The sequence below is a fragment of the Trachypithecus francoisi genome, unplaced genomic scaffold (assembly GCF_009764315.1).
Source record: "Trachypithecus francoisi isolate TF-2019V2 unplaced genomic scaffold, Tfra_2.0 Lachesis_group15, whole genome shotgun sequence".
Classification (NCBI taxonomy): domain Eukaryota; kingdom Metazoa; phylum Chordata; class Mammalia; order Primates; family Cercopithecidae; genus Trachypithecus; species Trachypithecus francoisi.
This window is the reverse complement of record NW_022681460.1, coordinates 56,995,218-57,021,329: the sequence shown is the minus strand read 5'-3', so window position 1 is coordinate 57,021,329 and position 26,112 is coordinate 56,995,218. Positions and strand designations below refer to the sequence as shown.

At 43.5% G+C, this 26,112-nt stretch overlaps 1 protein-coding gene across 4 annotated transcripts in view; it reads left to right on the top strand.

The window, feature by feature from the left end:
* The first annotated feature begins 255 nt into the window (after positions 1 to 255).
* Positions 256 to 26,112, top strand: part of SNX9 (sorting nexin 9) — a 127,285-nt gene continuing 101,428 nt past the window's right edge. For 2 of the 4 annotated variants that reach the window (XM_033234948.1, XM_033234950.1), the window contains exons 1-2: positions 395 to 531; positions 18,578 to 18,711. In XM_033234948.1, the coding sequence (XP_033090839.1) occupies positions 18,625 to 18,711 (87 nt within the window). In that variant the 5' untranslated portion in view covers positions 395 to 531; positions 18,578 to 18,624. Of the gene's footprint in view, positions 532 to 18,577; positions 18,712 to 26,112 lie in introns of all 4 variants that reach the window. The other 2 variants (XM_033234951.1, XM_033234949.1) reach the window with 1 other exon arrangement.

Sequence of the window (26,112 nt, the reverse complement as noted above, 5' to 3'; positions counted from 1 at the left end):
GGCTCTGCGGGCCGCGGAGCGCTTCCTGTGGAACGGCCACGCAGGGTGCGGGCCATGGCTCGGGGCGCCTGTCCGGATCCCGCCGCCGCGCGGGACGCAGTCCCCATCCTCCACCAAGGGCGCTCGGAGGCGGCAGCGACTGCCCGGGGCGGCGGCGCGGCGCGGCGCAGCGCGGGGGCGGCCAGGAGGCGAGGAGGCCGGGCCGCGGCCGAGGGCCCAGGGCGCGCTTCCGCCGGGCGCCGCGCGCGCCGCGGTAAATGGGAGGCTCGGCCGGCAGGGGCGGGGGCCGCGCAGCCGGGGACTTTCAGGAACTGCAGGAGCGGGCGGCGCGGGAGTAGCCGAGCGCCCAGCGGCTGGGCCTGAGCGTCGAGACTCGGGGCCGAGGCGGAGGAGCGGCCGCCGCGCCGGGGCCGAGCCGGAGCCGCCGCCCTCGCCCTTGCCTTCGCCCGCGCGGCTCAGAATCACCATCCGCGGCGCGGGAGACAAGCCGGCCGTCCCGGGCCGGGGGACCCGCCCGCCATGGCCACCAAGGTGAGGGGCGCGCGGCGCAGGCCCGGCCGGTCGCTCAGGCCCGCGGCGGCGCGGGGACGGTCGGGGCCGGGGCCGCGGGGAGGGTTGGGGCTGGAGGCGGCCGAGGGGCCACTCCGCGTCCTCAGTGGGGTCCCCGCGCGGGTCCGCGGCCCAGCCAGTCCCTTCTGGGCATGGGTGCGGCGGGCCGTGCAGACGGCCGGGATCGCGCCGGGGGAAGGCGTCGGGTCTGGGCGCGGGTTGCGACCCCGGGCGCAGCGACGTTTGGGAAGTTTGCACCTGAGCGTGGGCTGCGGCGGGCTCGCCGGGAGGGGCCGCGAGAGCGGAACGGAAACTTCCCGCAGCCCGGGGAGACCCCCGAGGCGACAGGCGCTCTGTGGCGTCCGGTGTCCCCGCGGCGTCCGGCGTCCCCGCCGCCCCCACGTCCCCTCCCGCTGCAGCCCAGGGGACCCTCGGCCCCGCGGGGCGGGTGGGAGTCAAGACCTCAGCAGAGAGGACGCTGCGCTTCCCGTCCCGGCCTGCGGGAGCTCGCAGCCAGGGAGGGACGCAGGCTGGGACGCCCCGCGCCCCTCTGCCTTCGCTGCTGTTATTTTTTTCTTTTGTTTTGCTACATTCTCAGTGTGAATGGCATTGCCGGCATGAGTAAAATATCAAGAGGGAAATGACTGTGCTTTCGATTACGTGTTTGCCTAAAAAAGGCCCAGGCCCGAATTACGTGGTGGAACTTTGACTCCTGCTTGGTAATTGGCTAGGAGCGGTGGTTTGCTTGTTTTGCATTATTGTTTATGAAATTAGCAGTCACTCTTTGCTACCTGAATCTTCAAAAGCCACCCTCCCCCACTCCTTTTCCTTGGGCGTTTTCAGTAGTTACTTGGTGTAAAATAGTCACTGGGGAGTCATGGTCGCGGAAGGAGGACCTGGGGGAGGAGGCTCTGTACCTGAACCATTAACTGATCTGTGATACGCTGTGAGGAGTAGGTTTACTTTTGCACTTAGTTTTTGTAGTGTCACTTTATTAGCATCAGCACCCCTTTCCCTATTTGTTTTTGAGATCTCTGAGCTACTTTTGGGTTGCTAGAAACGTTATTTTTTATATCTCGATAGGTGTTTGCTTTTTTTTGGTGGAGTGTTAAGGTAGGAAATAGCAAGAAATGTGAAATTTCTTTAAAAGATCAGTATTGCTTGACTTCGGTCTGCTAGATGTTGTCCTGTGGTAAATTTTGTGCTCTGAATCCATCTAGGTGCACTGTTTATAGAGAAGTGGGGATTCTCCTCCAGGGAACCTGTTGCTGCTGTTACTGAAATAATTACCTTCTTGTTAATATATTATTGCGTGTGCTGTGCTTTGGTTTTATTAATGTGATAGAACTTGCCACCTTTTGAACTTATTAATTTTGTGTTGACCTTTTTAAAAATAAAACTTAGGCCAAGGATTTCTAAGGAAATTTGATTTTGAGGTTTGTTGCCAGACACTCCAGAAATTACCAGTTACACATCCTAGTACACGCTCATCTTGCAACCTTAAAAGCGGTTTATAGGCTGGGCGCGGTGGCTCACTCCCACCTGTAATTTCAGCCCTTTGGGAGGCCGCGGTGGGCGGTTCACCTGAGGTCGGGAGCTCCAGACCAGCCTGGCCAACATGGTGAAACCCCGTCTCTACTAAAAATACAGAAATTAGATGGGCGTGGTGGCGCGCGCCTGTACCCCTAGCTGCTCCGGGAGGCTGAGGCAGGAGAATCGCTTGAACCCGGGAGGCGGAGGTTGCAGTGAGCCAAGATCGCGTTACTGCACTCCGGCCTGGGCGACAGAGCGAGACTCCGTTTGAAAAAAAAAAAAAAACAAGGCGGTGTATGACATAGAGATCTATCCAGTGGTGGTCTGTGTGTTTTTACACTCTGGTCTACTGAGGCATGTTACCTGTACTGTCCTTTAAGTGGAATGCAGTTTAGCAGCTAGTGCAGGTATACGTAGTGAAATTTTTATTTCATAGTTAAGCCTGAACTTAATTTTTTTCCAAAAAATTAAAAAGTGGTTCTTGTATATTAATCTTGAATTGCATGTGTCTTTGCTTAAACACGAGCCTTAAAGCATGCATAAGCACTTCCTACTTCGTTATCTACACTACTCCGAAGGCAAATTCCAGTAGTTCTGTTAGTTTCTTTTGCTGTCTAATCACTGTTCCACATGGTGCTCATTTCCATGTCTACATTGTGACAGACCATTTCCATTTTAAGAAAAAGAAGAGCAATGAAGCAGTTATTAGAAGAAGACCCTTCCTTAGTTTTCTGACATCCTGGTGATACTTGGGTCAAACCAAAGCCTCATTTTTTAATTGTCCCCAGAGAGGCAAGTTACTACTTTCTTCCCTTCCCCCATATACACACCCCTTCCCCACACCTGAGTAGTTCTGTTTTTTTTCTTCGTCTTCTTCAAAGGGTGGGGAGAATGTGCTTAGTAGTAATGACTAACTTTTAATAAAAATGTAGGCTCCAGTGGCACTCAGGCTGTTGCTGTAAGTATTAAGTGATGAAAAGTAAATTCAGTATCTGGATATTTTAGGGGATGTTCGTTTCCCTTTGAATTTACCAGAAACTTGGCTATAGTGTCTTCAGATGCAATTTTCTTGTTTGTTCTTAGGCATTTTCTTAAGGATGTGGTTATCACTGAACTATTGGCATTTTTTAAAACTCCACTAGTATATTTTACAATAGAAAAGGAAATTATCTTTTAGAAGAAGTAGTTTAGTTGAACAGTCCTTCACTGCTAAGGAAAGTTAATCAGGGCCAGGTGTGGTCGGTGGCTCACACCTGTAATCCCAGCACTTTGGGAGACCAAGCAGGCGGATCACAATGTCAGGAGATCGAGACAATCCTGGCTAACACGGTGAAACTCCGTCTCTACTAAAAATCCAAAAAAAAAAAATTAGCCAGGCGTGGTGGTCGCCTGTAGTCCTAGCTACTCGGGAGACTGAGGCAGGAGAATGGTGTGAACCCGGGAGGCAGAGCTTGCAGTGAGCCAAGATCGTGCCACTGCACTCTAGCCTGGGCGACAGTGAGACTGTCTCAAAAAAAAAAAAAAAAAAGAAAGAAAGTTAATCAGTAACTGCACATTTTAAGGGGATTATCTGTTTTCTATTTCTTTTTTTTTTTTTTTTGAGACGGAGTTTACGCCATTCTCCTGCCTCAGCCTCCCGAGTAGCTGGGACTACAGGCGCCCGCCACCTTGCCCGGCTAGTTTTTTGTATTTTTTAGTAGAGACGGGGTTTCACCGTGTTAGCCAGGATGGTCTCGATCTCCTGACCTCGTGATCCGCCCGTCTCGGCCTCCCAAAGTGCTGGGATTACAGGCTTGAGCCACCGCGTTTTCTATTTCTAATCCTTACTTAGTAGAATGCTGCATTCAGTTTAAGTGTATGCACTCACTCAGTGCAATCAAGTCTTATTTTACAAATAGTAATACAAAACCTGCAGAGCATTTTAGTCTTGATCTTTATTGGAAGCCTCCGAAGGTTATATTTTGACCTAGCCAAAATATAACCTGTTTATATTATAGGTTATATTTATATATGTATTATATATACAATATACAATATATACAATAAATACAAAACATACAATAAATATATTGTCAGTCATCACGTTTTATTTAAAAGATCAAGTCCTAGGAAAGAAATGAAGAATTTTTTTTCAATGTCTGTCAAAGAGGACATGAAGAAAATTGTTAGTGGAGGTTAATCCATATCTATATAATTTAGCTGTAATTTCCATGTCAAAGTTAACCTTCAATCACTAATTTGGATCCTTTTGTGCTTACATAGTCACCTTTAGGCTAGTTATAATAAGATTCTAGGAGTTCTTGTTGCTTTTTTTTTTTTTTTAACTCCTCAGTTCCAATACTTAAAGTTATACACATGTTACATAGCTTGTCTGGTTAAATTAAGTGGGTATGGAATGTTAAAAATAATGGTAGGGAATAAATGAATTGCTTAAGGCTGTTTATTCCATGTATAGGTTAGTGAGAACAATTTAGAAGGCACACTTTGTGGCCTCTCCAGAGCAGAAACCTCTGTATTTGAAGACTAGAATAGAAATATCTTTCTAATAGGTCTTAAGGATTAAAGTTGATTTTTATGGTGTTTAAAATGTCTGGAAAATGCTAACCATTTAACTTTGTATAGCAGTTGTATTTTCTGTGGGTCTTAAGTAGAGTGTTTGTGCAGTATTTGTATAGTCAAAGAAAAGTTCTGTGACAGTAGAAAGATGAACAAGTCTCATTAAAGAAGGAATAGATTAGAAAGCATAAAAATGTTGCAGTTTTCTACTGTGCCTTGTTTTTGTATTGACCATCTAAAAATTAAATTATAGTTTTACTTTAATTGCTTACTTAAAACTTTGTAGCTTTGCAGTACTACTGTTTCTTTTCTGGAATGCTGTTCTCCCTTGTCCTTCCCTAGGTACTTTGTTTTTAGATGTTAAGTTTTTATTATTATTATTATTATGAAGTCTCCCTTTGTCATCCAGACTGGAGTGCAGTGGCATGAACACTGCTCACTGCAGTCTCAACTTCCCTGGCTCAAGTGATCCTTCCACCTCAATCTCCCAAGTAGCTGGGACTACAGGTGTGCGCCACCATGCCCAGCTACTTTTTGTATTTTTTGTAGAGATGGGGTTTCACCATGTATCCTGAACTGAGGTGATCCTCCCTCCTCAGCCTCGCAAAGTATTGGGATTACAGGTGTGAGACACTGCGCTCGGTCACATATTAGGTCTTAATGTGTCTAAGCATCACTTCTCTGGGGAAGCCTTTCCTGATGTCCCCGCCCCTGTTTCAGGGTCACATGACACACCCGACTGCCGTTTTATATTTGTTTCTATAATTGATGGCTGTCTCCACTGAATGCTGTCAGCCTCAAGAAGCTGAGACTGTGTGTTTGCTCACTTCGTATCTTCAATGACCAGTTTAAAAGAGCAAAAAGATACTCTAGTGAGATAAGTGACTCGATTATTGAAGTAGAAAACTATTAATCCCTGACTGTAAGCTTTTGTTCTTTTAATTATGTGTTTTCGTGTGTTGGTTAAAAGTGTATACAGGTACAACACAAAATTTACATCTGTATCTTAGGTATTGGCAATTATATTTTTTAAAACATAATCAATTTTACTAATGATTATGTGAGAAGTTGCCTCATGTTTTAAGACAATTGGAACAAGCTTCATATTTCTGAGACTGAAAAGTTGTCTTTAACCTCTGAGTTGTCAGAAGCGTCTTTAATTTCCAAATGTATTGGGTTTTTCTCTTTCTTGTTGGTGATTTCTAACTCGATTGCATTGTGATCAGGGAGCCTGATTAAAATCAGTATTGTACCTGGAAATTTGTTGAGGCTAACTTTATACCCAGCATACAGTCAGCTTTTATGTTTCACCTGTGGACAAAAAGAGTATATATATTATTGATGTGTGTGTCTGTTCTGTATGCTGTATGTCCATTAGACTTACTGTGCTGTTCATAGCTATATCCTTACTAATTGTGTTTCTCTAATTGATCTGTTGTATCTATCTAACGGATCCTCTGTCTACTTGATGGAGATGTTAAAATGGTGAATTTAAAAATTTTCTCTACATTTAGAATCAGTGTTATTTTCTAGGTGAATTGAAGTTTTTTATCATTATGAAGTGAACATCTTTATCTCTGGTAATGCATTTTTTCTTAAAGACTATGTTTCTTTTTTTTTTTTTTTTTTTTTTGAGGCGGAGTCTCGCTCTGTTGCCCAGACTGGAGTGCAGTGGCGCAATCTCGGCTCACTGCAAGCTCCGCCTCCCGGGTTCACGCCATTCTCCTGCCTCAGCCTCCCGAAGACTATGTTTCTAATGTTAATGTGATTTCACTAGCTTTTGGTAAATATTTCCCAAATACATAAAAGCCAATAGCTGAATTTTACCTTTTTATCCAGTCTGATCTTGGTGCCTTCCTGTACAGCATTGTGTTTACTGATGTATTTGGATTTCTGTCTACCATCTTATAGATTGTAGGAGCCCACTCCCAACTTTGTGGAAGGTTTGTGTTATACATTTCTTCTTTCCAGTGGTTATCATAAGCATGTTAACATTAAGTTAAAGTCTGAAACTACTTAATATCATTAGCCTTTTCCTGAATTACAAAATGACATAAGGTTATGTAACTCCAATCATCTCCCCGAATATGATCAATCATTGCCTGGTGTTTTAGTTATATCTTTTTCATTACAAATTGGACATTATTTTTATACAGTTAAATGTTTTTGATTTAATCATATTGTACTGTCTTTGCTTACTGTTTCTTCTTACATTTCAGTCTTGTCTTGAGATAATTTTCCTTCCACCTAAAATGAATTGGAATTTCCATTGAGAAGGTATGTTGTTGGTAAATCTTTTATGTGTCTCTTGGGTATGAAAATTACCCTGGTCTTGAAAGAGTTTTAGGTTGACAGCATTTTCTCCCAGTACAATGAAGGTATTCTTTCTTTGTTTTCTACTGGCTTTGACATTTGCTGCTAGGAAGCCAGTTATCTAATTATTGTTCCTTTGTCGGTGGTGTGACTACTCACTGGCTATTAAGACTTTGTCTGTGTTTTAGTATTTTGCAGCTTCACTGTACTGTGTCCATGGGTGGATTTTGGTTACACAGCTTGGGTTTTCCTGGGTATCTTGGATCTGATGAAGGGTGCTACATTAGTTCTAGAACTGTGCTGTTCAGTAGATTCTGTATGATAATGTTCTACATCTGGGCCGTCCATATGGTAACTGTCTGCCACTTGTGGCTAACAAGAACTTGAAATGTGGTTAGTGTGACTGAGGAACTGTGTTTAAATTTTAATTTCAGTAGCCACATGTGGCTAATGGCTACTTTATAGGAGAGTGCAGCTCTAGAAAATTCTCAGTGGTTATTCATGAAAATTGCCTTTTCTCCATTCTTTCTTTCTGGAACTCTAGTAGCATGAAAAGGACCAGTGGAAATCTAACTTCCCATCTCTCAACCTGTCATGTTTTCTTTGTGCTTCATTCTGGATAATTTCTTTTGTTCTTACCTTCCGTTCACTATTCTTTCCTCAGTCAGGCCAAATGTGCTCTTTTATTCATCCATTTAATTTTCAGTTTCATTTATCTTCTATTTTTAGAAATTGTATTTGGTTCTATTTCAAATCTGCTTATCATTCATTATAGTTTCCTGTTCTTTGCTTATGTTTTTAAGCTTCTCTTAAGCATGTAAAAACATTAATGGTTTTATGTCCTAATCTCAGGAGTCTTATTCAAGCCATCCGTTTCTGCACATTCTCACTCATGGTGCTTTGTTTTCTTGTGTGTTTTGTGATTTATTTTGATTTTTCCTTGAGTTGCTTATTTTCCTTGGAACTTCATCTGAGGGAATTCTGTTACCTAGATTGAGGTTGTATCCTTCTAGGGAGGATTTGTGTGTGCTGATACCAGTCTCCTAGGGACATTACATCCTTGGGGTCACTATATCTTTAATTCATGGCTTAATGTTTTCTCAGCCATACTGGGCAGAATTAATATGGACCTGGCATCTCAGGAGAAATTTTCCTCATTCCCACTACTCTGTGTCGATGATGAGACATTTCCTTGCACACAGGTTTTCCTCTTTACCCTTATGCTGAGGTCCTTTTGGAGTCCCAGCTTGTAGCTTAATACAGGAGACTTTGTGTGTTGCCTCCCCTGTCCCCACACAGTCCCCAGAGCACAGAGCCAGGCCCCAGGGTTTGTGGAGTCTCCTAGCAGGAAATCCTGCCTCAGCACATGTGTTCTCCCAGGGTTTCTGCTTTCACTTCCTTTGTGGCCTCTCTGGAGCCTTTCCTGGAGCCTTTCCTGGAGCCTTTCCTGGAGCCTTTCCTGGAGCCTTTCCTGGAGCCTCTCTGGAGCCTTTCCTGGAGCCTCTCTGGAGCCTTTCCTGGAGCCTCTCTGGAGCCTTTCCTGGAGCCTCTCTGGAGCCTTTCCTGGAGCCTTTCCTGGAGCCTTTCCTGGAGCCTCTCTGGAGCCTTTCCTGGAGCCTTTCCTTTCCAGCTAACTCAGCAGCATGTTTCAAAAGGTGTTTAGTTTTGTATCTTTTGCTTTTAGTACTTTATTCAGCACTTCAGTTGTTTCAGTCTGGCAGTGGCTCAGGTATTAGCTTGCTCTAGTTGCTGGAACAAAATCCAAGTCAGAGCATCTTTGTAACAGACTATTAAGTGAAGGGAGTGGAATATGTGCATGAAAGTGTTAGTCTGATCTTTGCAGAGGGGAAAGGTGAAAAAGTTCTTAAGCATTTTGGTTGAAACCAAACCTTCAGTCAAGCCGTCAAACTGGTCATTTAAAAACTTTCCAATGATATTTCTTTGTAAGTTTTCTTTTGACTATTAAAAGCATGTAATAAACTCCGTATTAATTTCTAGGCATTGTAAATGCAGTGTTTAAGGATGCTATTCAGTGTGACTCAATTTTTCTAAGTTATTTTTAGTATCTGAAAATCGAGTCATATAGTAGTATTACCCACAGGGACAGTACTCAGAAATCACAGATTTGTGATTGTTCAATTAAGTCAGATACTTCAGGGATAAGTTAAAGAGGTGGAAATGCAGCTTCATTCTGTTACCTATTACCCATTGTCATCCACAGCTCATTCATTTGAACTTCAGATGTGCCAGGTCCTCTGGGATGTCAGTATGAAAGGCCTGTCCTTGTACTCAAAGGGCACAGTGTCCTGAAGGAGGGCAGGCTGTCTGCAGGGGCACAGTGCAGGCTCCTGGCCCAGTTCCTCAAGCCCAGAGGATTTCAGAGGACCCAAGTTTTGAAATATCTGTGTATTAGTCTGTTGTCATGCTGCTATGAAGAAATACCCGAGGCTGGGTAATTTATAAAGAAAAGAGGTTTAATTGACTCATAGTTCCACAGGGCTGGAGAGGCCTCAGGAAGCTTACGATCATGGTGGAAGGGGAAGCAAACATGTCCTTCTTCACATGGCAGCAGGAAGAAGTGCCAAGCAAAAGGGAGAAAACTCCCTTATGAAATCATCAGATCTTGTAAGAATTCATGAGAACAGCATGGGGGTAACTGCCCCTGTGATTCAGTTACCCCCACCAGGTGCCTCCCACAACATGTGGGGATTATGGGAACTACAAGGTGAGATATGGGGGTACACAGCCAAACCATATCAGTCTGTTACTTAGTACTTTGAGTGAGTTTTAGCCCTTATTCTATCACTTCAGTTGCTTTAAAAATACTTCCATAGTACAGCTCCACAGTCTGCAAGTCCAGACTTTGTCTTGTCAGATCCCAGATATTCAGTTCAGCAGACATTTCAGTAGCTATTTTGTGCCACTTGGATGCTGGGAGTAAAGATTTGGATCCTCCCTAGGACAGTTGACATTCAAATATTAATGAATTGGTATATTTAAAATGTGCGAGTTTAAATGTATTTCCTAATTTAAATTCACAGTAAAAGGCTTGAAAATGTAGACATATGTATAATAGTTGCCTATTGCATAGTGGCTGCACATTAAGAAGTTTTTTTATGTTTTAGCTTGTTTTATAGTCTCTAGATTTTAAGTAATGAGTATTTGCTGCTTTTGTAACAAGGGAAAGAAGATTTTGTTTAAAAAAAATTAAAAACGTACTGTCTTTAGGCCTCTAAAGCAGATTCCCAAACTTCTATACCTTCTGTTAATTTGTTTCAACTTGTCCTAGGTTGGAAAGATTTTTTAATGCTTACACATAGTAAGGGCACTTCAATAGAAGAATGCTAATGCATTCAGGACTATAAATATTATTTTGTAATTTTCTTAAGTATGGTACTTAAGGAAATTTTCTTCTTCCAAGGGAAAAAAATTGTATTTTAAAAGTAACTTTAAAAAATAACTGAAAACTTACTGAACAACTAGCACCGAATCTGAAGGTGTTACAAATTGTTGTTTCATAAATACATTGGTAATTTTACCTGCCACCACGTGTGCCTTCTCCCTCAGGAGCTTTGAAGAGGCAGGGTGGCTAATTCTTTGTGGTTAGGCAGGGTTTCCAGCACTCCACTTCTCCCACCTTCCTAAACCATGACTCAGATTTTAGAGTCAAGAGTTGAATAATACGATTTTACAGCTGTTTTGTTGATGCATCACATTTACTTTGTCCTGTGACTGTCTACCAGTATTGCCGAACTGAACTGGGTCCGTTTGCCCATGTAGTGGAAAGCCAAACACTGAAGCACCAGGTTTTTGTAGTGAGAAAGGCTTATTGCCAGACAGCTGAGCAAGGAGACAGGAGTTGGACTTAAGTCTGTCTCTCTCCACGCTGGGGGCTAGGTCAGGTTTTGTACTTAGAAGGTAATGAGGCATGATCTGATTGGATCTTGCAATGGGGTGATGCTGGAGGCATGATCTGACTGGATCCTGCCATGGGGTGACACCAGGGCTTGATCTAATTGGATTTTGGATCCTGCCATGTGGTGTCCACTTTTTTTTCTTCTTCTTCTTCTTCTTCTTCTTCTTCTTCTTCTTTTTTTTTTTTTTTTTTTTTTTTTTTTTTTTTTTTTTTTTTGAGGCGGAGTCTCGCTCTGTCGCCCGGACTGGAGTGCAGTGGCCAGATCTCAGCTCACTGCAAGCTCCGCCTCCTGGGTTTCCGCCATTCTCCTGCCTCAGCCTCCCAAGTAGCTGGGACTACAGGCACCCGCCACCTCGCCCGGCTAGTTTTTGTATTTTTAGTAGAGACGGGGTTTCACCGTATTAGCCAGGATGGTCTCGATCTCCTGACCTCGTGATCCGCCCGTCTCGGCCTCCCAAAGTGCTGGGATTACAGGCTTGAGCCACCGCGCCCGGCCCTTCTTTTTTTTTTTTAAACAGGGTCTCCCTCTGTTGCCCAGGCTGAAGTGCAGTGGTGCAACCTCCGCTGACTGCAGCTCAACCTCCTGGGCTCCAGCGATCCTCTCACCTCAACATCCTGAGTAAGCTGGCACCACAGTGTGTGCCAGCACACCTGGCTAATTTTTTTTTTTTTTGGAGAGACAGGGTCTCATTCTGTCGCTCAGGCTGGAGTGCAGTGGCATGATAATAACTCACTGCAGCCTTGAACTCCTGGGCTTAAGTGATTCTCCCACCTCAGCCTCACAAGTAGCTTGGACTACAGCTGTGTATCACCTACCCCCACCCCCGGTCAATTAAAAATAATTTTTTTTCTTTAGTAGAATTGAGGTCTCACCACGTTCCCCAGGTTGGTCTCCAACTCCTAGGCTCAAACGATCCTCCCGTGTCAGCCTCCCAAAGTATTGGGATTACAGCCTCCCAAACTGTTGGTGTCCACTTCTTTTTTTTTTTTTTTGAGACGGAGTCTCGCTCTGTCACCTAGCCTGGAGTGCAGTGGCGGGATCTCAGCTCACTGCAAGCTCCGCCTCCCAGGTTTACGCCATTCTCCTGCCTCAGCCTCCCGAGTAGCTGGGACTACAGGTGCCCGCCACCTCGCCCGGCTAGTTTTTTCCTATTTTTTAGTAGAGACGGGGTTTCACCGTGTTAACCAGGATGATTTCGATCTCCTGACCTCGTGATCCGCACGTCTCAACCTCCCAAAGTGCTGGGATTACAGGCTTGAGCCACCGCGCCCGGCCTGGTGTCCACTTCTTAATTCAGTGCTCATTCCTCATGCCCATTCCATATGGATTCTGTCCATGGTTGCACACTTAGTTTTGGGCATGCTCTGGTGATGTGACCTTCAACCTGGGATCCATGCCAACTGAAAAGCAACTCATAACTTCGTTACGTATAAGTTGAACCAGATTAGTCTGATGCAATTCCAACAGTATGTAAAGCATATTTAACATCCTCACTACCCCTAAAAACTCCAAAACCCTAGGAAATAAACAGCAATTAGGTTACTGAAATCTGTGGTTACAATAGGTTGAGCTGTCTGAATCATCTAAAGCCAAGATGATACCAAAAAGTATAGAGATTTTAAATTAAATTAAATTTTTTTATTTTTATTTATTTTTTTTTTGAGACAGAGTCTTGCTCTGTCGCCCAGGCTAGAGTGCAGTGGCCGGATCTCAGCTCACTGCAAGCTCTGCCTCCTGGGTTTACGCCATTCTCCTGCCTCAGCCTCCCAAGTAGCTGGGATTACAGGCGCTCCCCACCTTGCCCGGCTAGTTTTTTTGTATTTTTCAGTAGAGATGGGGTTTCACCGTGTTAGCCAGGATGGTCGCGATCTCCTGACCTTGTGATCTGCCCATCTCGGCCTCCCAAAGTGCTAGGATTACAGGCTTGAGCCACTGCGCCCGGCCAGTTTAATTTTATTTTTGAGGCAGAGTCTTACTTTGTCACCTAGGCTGGAGTGCAGTGGCGCAATCTCAGCTCACTGCACCCTCCACCTCCTGGATTCAAGCAGTTCTCCTGCTTCAGCCTCCCAGGTAGCTGGGATTACAGATGTGTGCCACCACGCTCGGCTAATTTGTGTATTTTTAGTAGAGACGGGGTTTCACCATGTTGGCCAGCCTGGTTTCAAACTCCTGACACCAAGTGATCTGCCTGCCTCGGCCTCCCAAAGTGCTGGGATTACAGGCATGAGGCACCACACCCGGCCAAGATTTAAAAAATATTCTAATATTTACTTCTATTAGAGTTCAATTACCATATAATGACCAAAAGCAAAGTTTTCAGCCTTTTAAAACCCATTCTCTTCCTTCTTTTTTTTTTTTTTTTTGTTAAATAGAGTCTTGCTCTGTTGCCCAGGCTGGAGTCCAGTGGTGCAAACATGGCTCACTGAAACCTTGAACTCCCACAGAGAAGCAGTCCTCCCGCCTCAGCCTCCTGAGTATCTGTAATGTGGTTAGGTTTCATGTCCCCACCCACATCTCATCTTGAATTGTAATAGCTGTAATCTCCAAGTGTCGGGGAGCGACCAGGTGGGGGTAATTGAATTGTAGGGACGATTTCCCCCATGCTGATGGAGCTGATGGTTTTATAAGGGGTTCTTCCACCTTAACTCAGCACTTCTCCTTCCTGCCACCTTGTGAAGAAGGTGCCTTGCTTCCCCTTCACTTTCCATCGTGATTGTAAGTTTCATGAGGCCTCCCTAGCCATGCTGAACTGTGAGTCAATTAAACCTCTCTCCTTTATCAATTACCCAGTCTTGGGCAGTTCTTTATAGTAGTGTGAAAACAGACTAATACAATCTGGGACCACAGGCATGCCCCACCATGCCTAGCCGTTTCTTTTTTATTTTTTATTTTTGTTGAGAAGGGTCTCTGTTGGCTCAGGCTGGAGTGCCGTGGCGTGATCTGGGCTCACAGCAGCCTCGACCTCCCAGGCTCAAACAATCCTTCTGCCTCAGCCTCCCGGGTAGCTGGGACTACAGGCACATGCCACCAGAGCCAACTAATTTTTAATTTTTTTTTGTTGTTGTTGTAGAGACAGGGTCTCTCTATGTGCCCAGGCTGGTCTTGAACTTCTGGGCTCAAACATTCCTCCTGCCTTAGCCTCCCAAAGTGCTGGAATTACAGCCATTCCCCTTTTTGATAAGTGGAAACATCTTGTGCACGTTCTGTCATTTTCATTATGAAAGTGATAGATGGTGATTCTCTAAAATGCTACAAGTATTAAAATTTTTTTTCCAACTCCCCTCTTCTCTGATTCATTAGGACTCTGCTATACAGAAAGGTGCGGCAGTGGTAATAAGCTTCCATCTGAGAGAGAAATTGAACTAAAGCCCATCAGTATTTTACAAGTGATGATATTTCCTAAGGGTTAGGAATTCATTGGTAGAGCTGTGGTACTCTTAACTAGCTGCATCACAGTCGCCAACCCGGGGAGCTTGTTCAATCACACAGAGTTTCTGATTCAGGAGGTCTGGGGTGGGGCTGAGAACACACATTTCTACCAGTTCCCAGGTGATGCTGATGCTGCTGGTCTAGGGACCTAACTTTCAGAACCACTATTGTGAGGGATGGAAAAATAAAAGAACTTGGGTTCTGTCCTTGGCTGGTCCCTAAGATCTGTGAGGCTGTAAAATGGGTGGCTGCCCTAGCATGCTGGGTGCAGCGAACACTTGTGTCTTGCTTAAAGGATTCTTTTATCTAACTGGGTTCAAATGATGCAGAAAATCAAAGATCAGTAAAATATTCTCAGAAGCTATTTAGTTTCTCACCAACTTGTAGTGTTGTCTAACTTTTCAGTTCTTTTGATTTATCATTGGTATTATATGCAAAATGTCTCAACACCGTTAGAATCTCAGATTACTGTGGAGGCTGGTTACTACTCTTCCTATTGCCTTTTAAGTTAGCCAGAAAACATGTGATACAGTTTTGTGTGTTATTAAAAGAGTAATCAGTCCAGATTTATTTGCATTGCATAGTATGTTCCTACCGTGATTATATAATGAAAATAACTTTTAATTCACTAGGAGAGATTGCTATCTGAAAGAATCCTGTTCTTAAATTATTTTATGAGTCAGATAATACATGCCTTTGTGTAAATCCAGTTTTTAATGTTATTTGTGTCATAAGTACCCATACGTAATTTTGATGAATTTGAATTTCAGCGGCCTCATTTTTCCTGTTTGCCCACTTAGAAGCTTTAAAGAAGTAAAGAAACAAATGTTTGTCAAAGCCAGAAAAAAGAATGGGTATAGCCCCCAAACTAGATAAATCTACCTCTGAATAATCAAATCAACCCATGCATTATGATAGGACCCATATGCATGAAGGCATGGGCATGCTGTCTGTGTTCATATGACCTGCCTCTGTAGAATCAGTAAGAAGTAACGAGTGTCTAAACAAGAGAAGGGCAGCAGATCGTGAAGCCCTTGTTGGCATTTGAACAAGGTGGCAACTGAACTGTACTGTTCTGTTTCTTGTGGGATCTGTGAACAGCATATGCTGTACCATGAATTATGGAAGGAACACTTGTAATTGTTACTGGCTGTGGTTAACATTAGAATATTATTATGCATGAACATCAAGGGATATTGACAGAAATATTAAGTATGCTACATTGTTACCAAAAATGAAATTTTGTTTGTTTTTTTGAGGCAGAACCTCACCCTGTTGCCCAGGCTTGGAGTACAGTAGCAGCTCACTGCAGCCCCAACTTCCCGGGCTCAAACAGTCCTTCCACCTCAGCCTCCCAAGGAACTGGGACTACAGGCATGCATCACCATACTTGGCTAATTTTTGTATTTTTTATACTGATAATGTTTTGCCATGTTGCCCAGGCTGGTCTTGAACTCCTGGGCTCAAGCAATCTGCCCACCTTGGCCTCCCAAAGTGCTAGGGTTACAGGCATGAACCACTGCGCTCAGCCATGGGTGTTTTTTTGTTTTGTTTTGTTTTGTTTTTTCATTCAGTCTCTCTCCAGAATTTACACTGTAAGTGAAAATGCATATACATTTTTCTATCCAAAGAATTTACAGTCTAATGGAGAACACAGACACTTAGATGTCTTCAATTAGGTGTACCGTTGCTATGGTAGAACTGTATGTACATAGTGTACAGTGAGACAGCTCAGTATTTGGAGTCAGAAATAGACCCTCTAACCTTTTTCCCTCCATTTAGCCATTGGAAACGTAAGAGTAAAAATAAATTTATATCAATAAAGAGGCCATAGTGTGAAAATTTTATGTAGAAGTGCTAGTTAAATATTCTGACATATTATTCATGGTGTAGAAGAGGATCATTTCTCTAGGGAATGGCGTTATATACTTGAAGGCATGTTTAGTTCGAGGTCTCATTTAAAGAGCTCCTATTTTAGTGACTGACCTTGTGGGACAGAAAGTGCATTTTAGAGAAGTGTAAATGTCCAGTTTCCCTGGTTGTGCTCTAAAATTTTATCTGGGACTAGTTACACTAAGCCACTCTTAGGAACCAGTGAACGTTCGAGGCAAGTAGTCTTTCTGTGCCCAGGCTTGTTCTAAATCCTTTGTGGCCGAGGACATAGCATGTTGAAATGGTTAAGATGGATCTGCTCCTTTTGATTTCCAGGTAAGCTGTTGTTTGGTGTGTTTTGTTTACCTGGTTTGCAATACCCAGAGCTTATTCTAGAGAAGGGATTCCCAGCTGGTGAATTGTCAGGGATCTTTAACTCTTTAAAATGTATATAGATTCAATTAATAAAATACAGGTTTACTTAAAAACACTGGACTTCATAGTACCATTTTGGTGTTAGGTATCAATGAATTGTCCTTGTGTGTAATTACTGTTATTTGTGTTTGGGGTGTATATATGTAATGAATTAATGTTGAGGTCATTGGGATTCCTCTGTGATTCATTATAGCTATTATATAAAAGCCGATTTCCCTTATGTTTTGTTTCTCTTGAATTTTATATTTAGAGTAAAAGAGAAATTGTGTCTTTTATTAGAGATGCAATGAATGAATAAAATTAGTTCTACCTGATTATGAAGCATATGTATTTTCATGTAACAGTGGTGGTATAGCATAGAGATTAGGAGCCTGGGTTCAAATCCCAGTCCAGTTATTAATATATTACTTTGGAAAGTTACTTAATGCTTCAGTGTCCTTATCTGTAAAATACAAGTAATTGAATGGATTCAGGTGTGAATTCCATTGCACAGTCCAAGGAGGGGAAAATTGTAATTTTACTTTTCTGTAATAATTTCCAACAAATTACATCCCCGTCCTGCTGGGGAAGCAGACTTATAATTAGTTCCCAGGCCGCCACCTCTTGCCCAGGGTTAAGCATAATTTGAGGGTGGAGATGGTAACCTAGTGCCTTGACCTTGGAGGTGGGACCCCATCTTGCCCTCCGGTCTCCTCTCTCGGCCTTTCCTGCTGCCCCGTCGTTTAGTAGCTCTCTCCACCACTTCATTGCTGCGCTACTTGAGGGCATGGGAACCACCTTGCTGGTTGTGCACAGTATTGGGGCACGAATCTCTGCAAAACTCGGAGCTTCTTAATGTGATACAGAGCTGTTTGGATTCTCCTATCCCCTCCAGTTGTTTCATGGTTTCACTAGAGTTCTGAAAGCAGGTGAAAAAAAACAAGAAAGCCTCACTGGGAAGATGACACTCAGGTAGAGACCTGAGGGAAGGTGGGGGTGTCTTTGGATCTCAGGAAAGAGCAGACCCTCAGGCTGGTGCTTGCACAGTGAGGCTGGAGCTGAGGGAGCACAGGGAAGAAGGACTGCTCCCTGGGCCGGGGAGGCCCAGGTGACCACAGGGGCTTTGACATTTATTTGACAGTAAAACCATTGGAGAGTTTTTACCACACCCAAAATGACTGACTTTTACAACTTCTTTCTTTTCTTTTCTTTTAAGAGTTGAGCTTGCCTTTATTGGCCAAAGCTAACTGCAGGAGTTAACACTCAGTTTGCTTTGATACTGGATTTAAGCCTTACTTTATCCCTTCTTAAAACTTAATTGATTGTATCTTATTAAAGCCACACTAGGAAAGTCCTGTGCTCCATTTAAGTCAGTCAGTAAGACAGCTTCAGAGGGATTGACACAGTATCCTTCTCTATATGAGGAATACCCCAGTCACATCAACTGGGAGAAAAAAATTTGTAAAGAAATTTTTAAAAACCTCTAATATCTTGAATTTGAGATTCTGTCTGATAGAAAATTTCAAATTATGTTTCCTTGATATACTGAAAGTAAATACAGACAGCCCATCAGACCATTTGGCTGTTACCATTATCACGCTGTTCACTCGACTGGTGACCACCTAGACGTCTGTAAGCAAAGTACTTTCAGACTGCTAGATTTCTGGCTGATGAAACCATTTCTGATCAGCGGGTACTCAGTGCATTTCTCTTCCGACAAGGGTCACTGTTTGCAGGTTTCTAGTGTAAACTTCCTGAAGCCCGAGCAGTCTTGAGAGCAGCAGTAGAAGAAAGCAGCTGGAACTCCGAGAACTGGGTCAGAATGCTCTTACCGGCTTAGAAGAAATAACATCATCTTGCCTTAGAATGTGGAGATTCAATGAATCTTTATTCTTTCCTGGTTCTATTAAGTGATTATTTTTAATATGAAGTATATCACTGGAATTTCATATTACTCGTGCTAAAAAATTCCACATCTGTGTGTTTTAATTTAGGGTCTTTAAGATGAAGAGCATCCCCCAATGATTAAGAGAGGCATAAGATGGAAATACAGATTTTATTACCTGCAGGCCCTGGGAGTACACAGCATGCCTGGAGGTCACACACAGGATGGTCCGGGAGCTTGCAGGTCAAGAATCGTGAAGAGAGTGAGAGAGACCCACCTAGAGACTCATGGGCCAATGCCTTCGTGGGGTCCAAACAGGTTTCCCTCAGGGAGGTTTAATTGGTTCCAGGAGGTCACACCGTTACTGCACAGCCCATGTGGGGTGTGAGGGTCAGGGCCAGTGAAGTAGGCTGTGTGTAGCTTTCCCATGGGGAGGTGGTCGCCAGGAGGAAGTTGTCTAAGGCAGGATTCTGGATTGGCCATGTTGAGGAACTGGGAGGAGGTATAGAACTGCACCCTGTGCTGTGTCCAGGGTGACAGAGCCCTGCTTCTGCTCTGAGAAGGTCCTACTTATCTTCACAGTGCATGCTGAGGCAACATAAAATGATAAGAATTTACTACACTGTGGCTTTTTAAACTATCATCTCAATGGTTTGGTGTGATTCAATATTTTCTATTTTAACTTTCTATTTATAAAAACTTTAAACATGGACAAAAGTGGAACAGCACAGTGACACTCGCTTGTGTACCCATCACCTGCCTCCACAGTGATCCTGGCCCATTTTGTTTCCTCTAGCCTCCCCTCCCCTGTTTTCCCATTCCCTCATTATTTTGAAGCAAATTCCAGATGTCCTTTCATGGTAGGTATTTTAATATGTATCTCCAAACTGTAGACTTCAGTAACTGTAATTCCTGTTATACTTAAAAATTCAGAGTAAATTCTTAATATCTTCAAATATCCAATCTATTGGTAGTCAGTATAAACGTATTCATAAATTAAGTTTGCTGTATAGATTAAGTTGCTTGATAGTATTAAGGCGAGAACAGTGCAATCTCTTACTGGTTGGCATTTGTATGAGTCTGCCTGTTGTAACTGAGCAAGTTGTAGAGAGAACACCACACACTGAGACTAATTCAGGAGTCCTTTATTGCTGGTGACCGAGAGATGGCTAGAGCTCGAAATTCTCTCGGCCCCGTAGAACGGGCTAGATTTCTTTTTATACCTTGGTCTAAATAGGGGAGGGGGAGTCTAGCTGAAGCAATTTTTACAGAAACAGAACAGGCAAAAAATTAAAAGATAAGTGGTTACAGAAACAGTTACAGGAAAATAAATAGTTCCAGGTGCAGGGGCTTAAACTCTCACAAAGCAATAATCGCAGGGGCTTTGGGTACCATCAACCGAGCATGTTCCTGGGAGCTACTGGTACAGCTTGCCTTAGGATCTTATCAGTAAGTGCATTCCTGGATGTGCTTTGAGTCATCTTGCACCAGTTATGTCCTTAAGGGAGGGGATTCAAGGGGCTGCAGTCAAAGAAACCAAAATGGAGTCTGTCTGGCTCTCTCAGCTGAGAGAGTCAATCAGGTTAAAACAAGGTAGGGTATCACATGCCCATGTTAACGTAAAACAGATTTGCCACAGGTAATGTGACCATGCAGGTAACATAACCTAACAGTTAAAAACTATATGCACATCTTGCTTTTATCTTGTTGACTCCAGTGCACTTATCAAATCCTCATGATGCAGCTGCCCAGTGGGTTCACCGTGACCGCTGCCTAGACAGAATCGATTTATCAAGACAGGGGAATTGCCATGGAGAAAGAGTAATTCACACAGAGCTGGCTGTGCAGGAGACCTGAGTTTATTGCTCAAATCAGTCTCCCCAAGCATTCGGGGATTGGGGATCAGAGTTTTTAAAGATAATTTGGCAGGTAGGGGCTTGGGAAGTGGGGAGTGCTGATTGGTCAGGTTGCAGATGGAATCTTAGGGGGTCGAAGTGAGGTTTTCTGAATGTCTTCTGTTCCTGGGTGGGATGGCAGAACTGGCTGGGCCAGATTACGGGTCTGGGTCCATGGAGTGCAGGGTCTGCAAATATCTTAATCACTCATCTTAGGTTTTACAATAGTGATGTTGTCACCAGGAGCAATTTGGGGAGGTTCAGACTCTTGGAGCCAGAGGCTACATGACCCCTAAATTGTAATTTCTTGTAGTTATTTTGTTAGTCCTGCAAAGGCAGACTGGACCCTAGGCAAGAAGGGGGTCTTTTCAGGAAAGGGCTGTTACCAGTTTTGTTTCAGAGTCAAACCATGCATCAAATTCTTTCCCAAAGTTAGTTCCAGCCTATGCCCAGGAATGAACAAGGACAGCTTAAAGGTTAGAAGCAAGATGGAGTTGGTTAGGTCTCCTTTCTTTCACTGTCATAATTTCCTCCGGTATAATTTTGCAAGGGTGGTTTCAAGGAGATGAAGCCCTTCTAAGCCTTTCTGTGCAGCTTAGTTGGTGCCAGCAATGGGAGGATGCTTAGGACAAGGGTTGAAGAATTGATGAAAATGAAGATTGCAAAGGAAATACAGCTAACCCTTGAACAACATGGGGGTTAGGAGCACTGACTGCCTGCCCAGTTGAAAATTCAAGTATAACTTTTGACTCCCCCAAAACTTAACTACTAATAGCCTGCTGTTGACTGAAAGCCTTATAACGTAAACAGTTAACACATATTTTGTATGTTATGTGTATTACATACTGTATTCTTACAGTAAATTAAACTAAACAAAATGTTATTGAGAAAATCATAAGGAAGAGAAAATATGTTTACCACTAAGTGGAAGTAGAGCATCAGGCCTTCATCCTCATTTTCTTCACATTGAGTAGGTGGAGGAAAAGGAGGGAGTGGTGGCAGAAATAGAAGAAACGGTGCATGTAAAGTGGACCAGACCTGTGTTGTTCAAGGGTTAACTGTACTGATTATCTTATTTTAACTTAAAATGTATAATGTGCATTTACTCACCAATCCTTTGATAGACAGCTGTGGTCTTTGTGTATTTCTGATTACAGTGCTAAGTGATCCATTTTGCATAATCCATACTCAATTCATTGCAATTCTCATTTTTTGTTTCTTTTAGAAGAGCTTAGTTTGAAGACAATTTCAAAGCATCGTGAGCACAGAATTCTAGATTTTAAAAACTGATTTCCCATTTGTCTTTTTTTTTTTTTTTTTTTTGAGATGGCGTCTCACTCTGTTGCCCAGGCTGGAGTGCAGTGGCACGATCTTGGCTCACTGTAACCTCCGCCACCCAGGTTCAAGTGATTTTCCTGCCTTAGCCTCCCACATAGCTGGGATTACAGGCACATGCCTCCTCGCCTGGCTAATTTTTGTACTTTTAGTAGAGACGGGGTTTCACCATGTTGGCCAGGCTGGTCTCAAACTCCTAGCCCCAAGCTGTCTGCCCACCTCAGCCTCCCAGAATGCTGGGGTTGTAGCCGCCCAATGGGTTCACTTTGCGTGCTGCCTAGACAGAGCCGATTTCTCAAGACAAGGAGAATTGCAATAGAGAAAGAGTAATTCATTCAGTATGGGAGACCGGAGTTTTATTATTACCTAAATCAGTCTACCCATAGAGTTTTTAAGGACGACTTGATGGGTGGGAGAAGCCAGTGAGCCAAGAACGCTGATTGGTCAGGGATGAAATCATAGGGAGTCAAAGCTGTCTTGTACTGAGTCAGTTCCCGGGTGGGGGCCACAAGATCAGATGAGCCTGTTTATTGATCTGGGTGGTGCCAGCTGATCCATCAAGGGCAGGGTCTGCAAAATATCTCAAGCAATGATCTTAGGAGCAGTTTAGAGAGGATCAGAATCTTGTAGCCTCCAGCTGCATGACTCCTAAATCATAATTTTTAATCTTGTGGCTAATGTTACCCTTAAAAAGGCAATCTAGTCCCCATGCAAGGAGGAGGTCTGCTTTGGGAAAGGGCAGGCTGGAGTGCAGTGGTGCAATCTCAGCTCACTGCAGCCTCCACCTCCCAGGTTCAAGGGATTCTTCTGCCTCAGCCTCCCGAGTAGCTGGGACTATAGGCACGCACCACCATGCCCGGCTAATTTTTTGTATTTTTAGTAGAGACGGTGTTTCAGCATGTTGGTCAGACTGGTCTTGAACTTCTGACCTCAATGATTTGCCCACCTCGGTCTCCCAAAGTGCTGGAATTACAGGCATGAGCCACTGCACCTGGCCGTCATCCTTATTTTAAACATCTTTGTTTTAAACTATAAATTCCCAAAGTTCGTTCAGCCTACGTCCAGGAGTGAACAAGGACAGCTTGGAAGTTAGAAGCACGATGGGGTCAGTTAAGTTAGATCTCCTTCATTGTCTCAGTCATAATTTTGCAAAGGCAATTTCAGGATTACAGGCTTGAGCTACCGCAGGTGGCCCTTTCCCATTTGTCTTTTTTTTTTTTTTTTTGAGATGGAGTTTTCCTCTTGTTGCCCAGGCTGGAGTGCAATGATATGATCTCAGCTCACTGCATCCTCCACCTCCCAGGTTGAAGTGATTCCCCTGCCTCAGCTTTCCAAGTAGCTGGGCTTACAGGCACCCGCCACCATACCTGGCTAATTTTTTTTTTTTTTGTATTTTTAGTAGAGATGGGGTTTTGCCATGTTGGCCGTGCTGTTCTCGAACTCCTGACCTCAGGTCATCTGCCTGCCTTGGCCTCCCAAAGTGCTGGGATTACAGGTGGGAGCCATCGCTCCCGGCCCAGTATTCTTAACTATGATTTATTTTTATCAGCAGTTCCTCTTCAGGGCAATTTCTCTTCTAGATTCATAGAGCTAACATAAACCGCACCACAGAACTGCAGCTGGCTTTTACTGCACCACAAATGTAGGCCCCATTTGTCTAACTGTTGTCTCAACTACACTTATTTTGACAGTAAACTTTTTAGCCATCTACTTAGATTTCTTGGAAACAATTACTCTTTTTTGAACTCATGTTTCATTAGCTATGTAATAATTCCGTTGTATAGCTACAATAATAACTTACTGTAATCACAACTGGTTCGTGGTAAGTATATGATTCAGTTGATGGGGTCAGAATTGCCCCTGTGTACTAGAGAGTATCCTGCTAAATGCAGGAGCTCAACATCTACATATTTTATACAAAGCATAGAGAGCATTGGTGAATCTGGTGAGTTGACTGTGTAGAATACAGGCTGTGTGATACTCTTCTATTAGTCATAGTTTTGAGATCTATGGCTAGTTCCTGGGGTTGCTTAGGTTAGAGTGTGGTTCTTGTGGACCCAATATTGGACTTCGAAAAGAATTGATAGTAGATGCTGAATTTGATACTGTTTTGTTCTTTACTCTTGTAACTTGATTGAGTCGACTCCCTTAATAAATCAGTATCCTAGTGCCATATCATAATTTACAAAATGATCACAGGTGCTTTTGTAACACTTTCAGTGCTTATTGCTTTGCAAGAAGGGTCAGTTGGAAGGCACGAAGGATCCTGGCAAAATTCTGGTGAGAGGTTCCCGTCCTGCTGCGCAGGTGTCCCTTACGGCCCCCCCGACTAGATTGTCTTTGTCTTCTCTGCCTTCTCATCTGATGAATCCCTCATTTGGTACCCTTTTCCCCTCTGTCGGCTGCTGTTAGGCAAAATCTCTTCCTTTGTCCAGGTATGATTCATTCTTCCACTTTTGTGTAATAAACTTGAAGTTACCTCTTCAAATTGTATTTTTCCTACTTAACTCTCTTTGGCAGTATTTTACCATGTCCTTAAGCCTACATTTGTGGTGCAGTAAAAGCCAGCTGCAGTTCTGTGGTGAGGTTTATGTTAGCTCTATGAATCTAGAAGAGAAATTGCCTTGAAGAGGAACTGCTGATAAAAATAAATCATAGTTAAGAATACTGGGCCGGGCGCAGTGGCTCACACCTGTAATCCCAGCACTTTGGGAGGCCGAGGCGGGCAGATCACGAAGTCAGGATATCGAGACCATCCTGGCTAACATGGTGAAACCTCATCTCTACTAAAAATACAAAAATTAGCCGGGCATGGTAGCAGGCGCCTGTAGTCCCGGAAGGCTGAGGTGGGAGAATGGCGTGAACCCAGGAAGCAGAGCTTGCAGTGAGCAGAGATGGCGCCCCTGCACTCCAGCCTGGGTGACAGAGCGAGACTCCGTCTCAAGAAAACAAAACAAAACAAAACAAAACAAGAATACTGGCCTCATGCCAAGTGTGGCTTAAAGCAGAGACCCGCATTCCTCATGGAACCTAGTTGTGTGTGTATTTATGTCAATGACCTTAAGGAGAAGTATCATTTTGAGTAGCTTGAAGATCTGTATGTTTCACTTTATTAATGTTCTTTAAATACTTTGATATAAAGTATTTAAATTATTGGAAAAGGCCCAGAGACTTGCAGATCATCTAGGCTGACCCTGTCATTTTTCATGTATGAAAGCTGAGAGCTGGGAAATAAGTATTCGGTGTCTTTCACCTTACACAAGAATTCATGGTTATGATGGTGACCTTGAGTCATTAAGAAAAGATTCTTCTTGGCGGAGTGTGGTGTCTCACACCTGTAATCCCAGCACTTTGGGAGGCCAAGGCAGGCAGATCACCTGAGGCCAGGAGTTTGAGACCAGCCTAGCCAACGTGGTGAAACCCAGTCTCAACTAAAAATACAAAAATTTGCTGAGCGTAGTGGCATGTGCCTGCAGTCCCAGCTACTTGGGAGGCTGAGGGATGAGAATTGCTTGAACCTGGAAAGTGGAGAAGTGAGTCCAGATAGCGCTACTACACACCAGCCTGGGCAACAGAGCAAGACTCCATCTCAAAAAAAAAAAAAAAAAAATTCTTAATTATACTTTCAGAGTAAGCTTTTTATGAAACTAGGAGAGTCTGCAGGTTTTTTTGTTTTTGTTTTTGTTTTTGAGACAGGGTCTAACTCTGTCACCCAAGCTAGAATGCAGTAGCATGATTTCAGCTCACTGCAACTTCCACCTCTTAGGCTCAGGTGATCCTCTGACCTCAGCCTCCCAGTTAGCTGAGACCACAGGTATGCACCACACCACTTGGCTAGTTTTCGTGTTTTTGGTAGAGATGGGGCTTTTCCATGTTGCCCAGACTGGTCTTGAACTCCTGAGCTCAAGCGATCTGCCCACCTCCACCTCCCAAAATGCTAGAATCACAGTTATGAACCACTGTGCCCAGCCTTGTAGTACTTACTTTAAAAAGACCAAGAAAAATGGTTAGGCTAAAGTTTTCCTGTTGGTGTAGATCTTTGGAAAAGCTGAATAACCCAAATGCTGTATATTCTATAGGAGTTTTCTTACTGGAAAATACATATTTTTAAATTTCATCCATTTCAATTGTTGGGTTTTTGGGATTGAAGTGGCAAGCAGGAGTGTGGGGAAGCCTTGCTGGGAAGGAGCCAGGCTATGTGTAGCTATGCTGATGGATTAATAATTTCCACGGTGGGCCCAGGAAGGAGGGAGGAAGCTTCATCATAAGTTACACATCGTCTCTTCTGGTTTTAGTAGTGCTAAAATCCTGTAATGTATTTTTCAGTATATTTTATTCGTAGGTTATGTAAATATTCCTTTTCATCTCTGAATGCTAATTTATTTGCACAGAAACAGCAGCAGGGAAGCCCTGC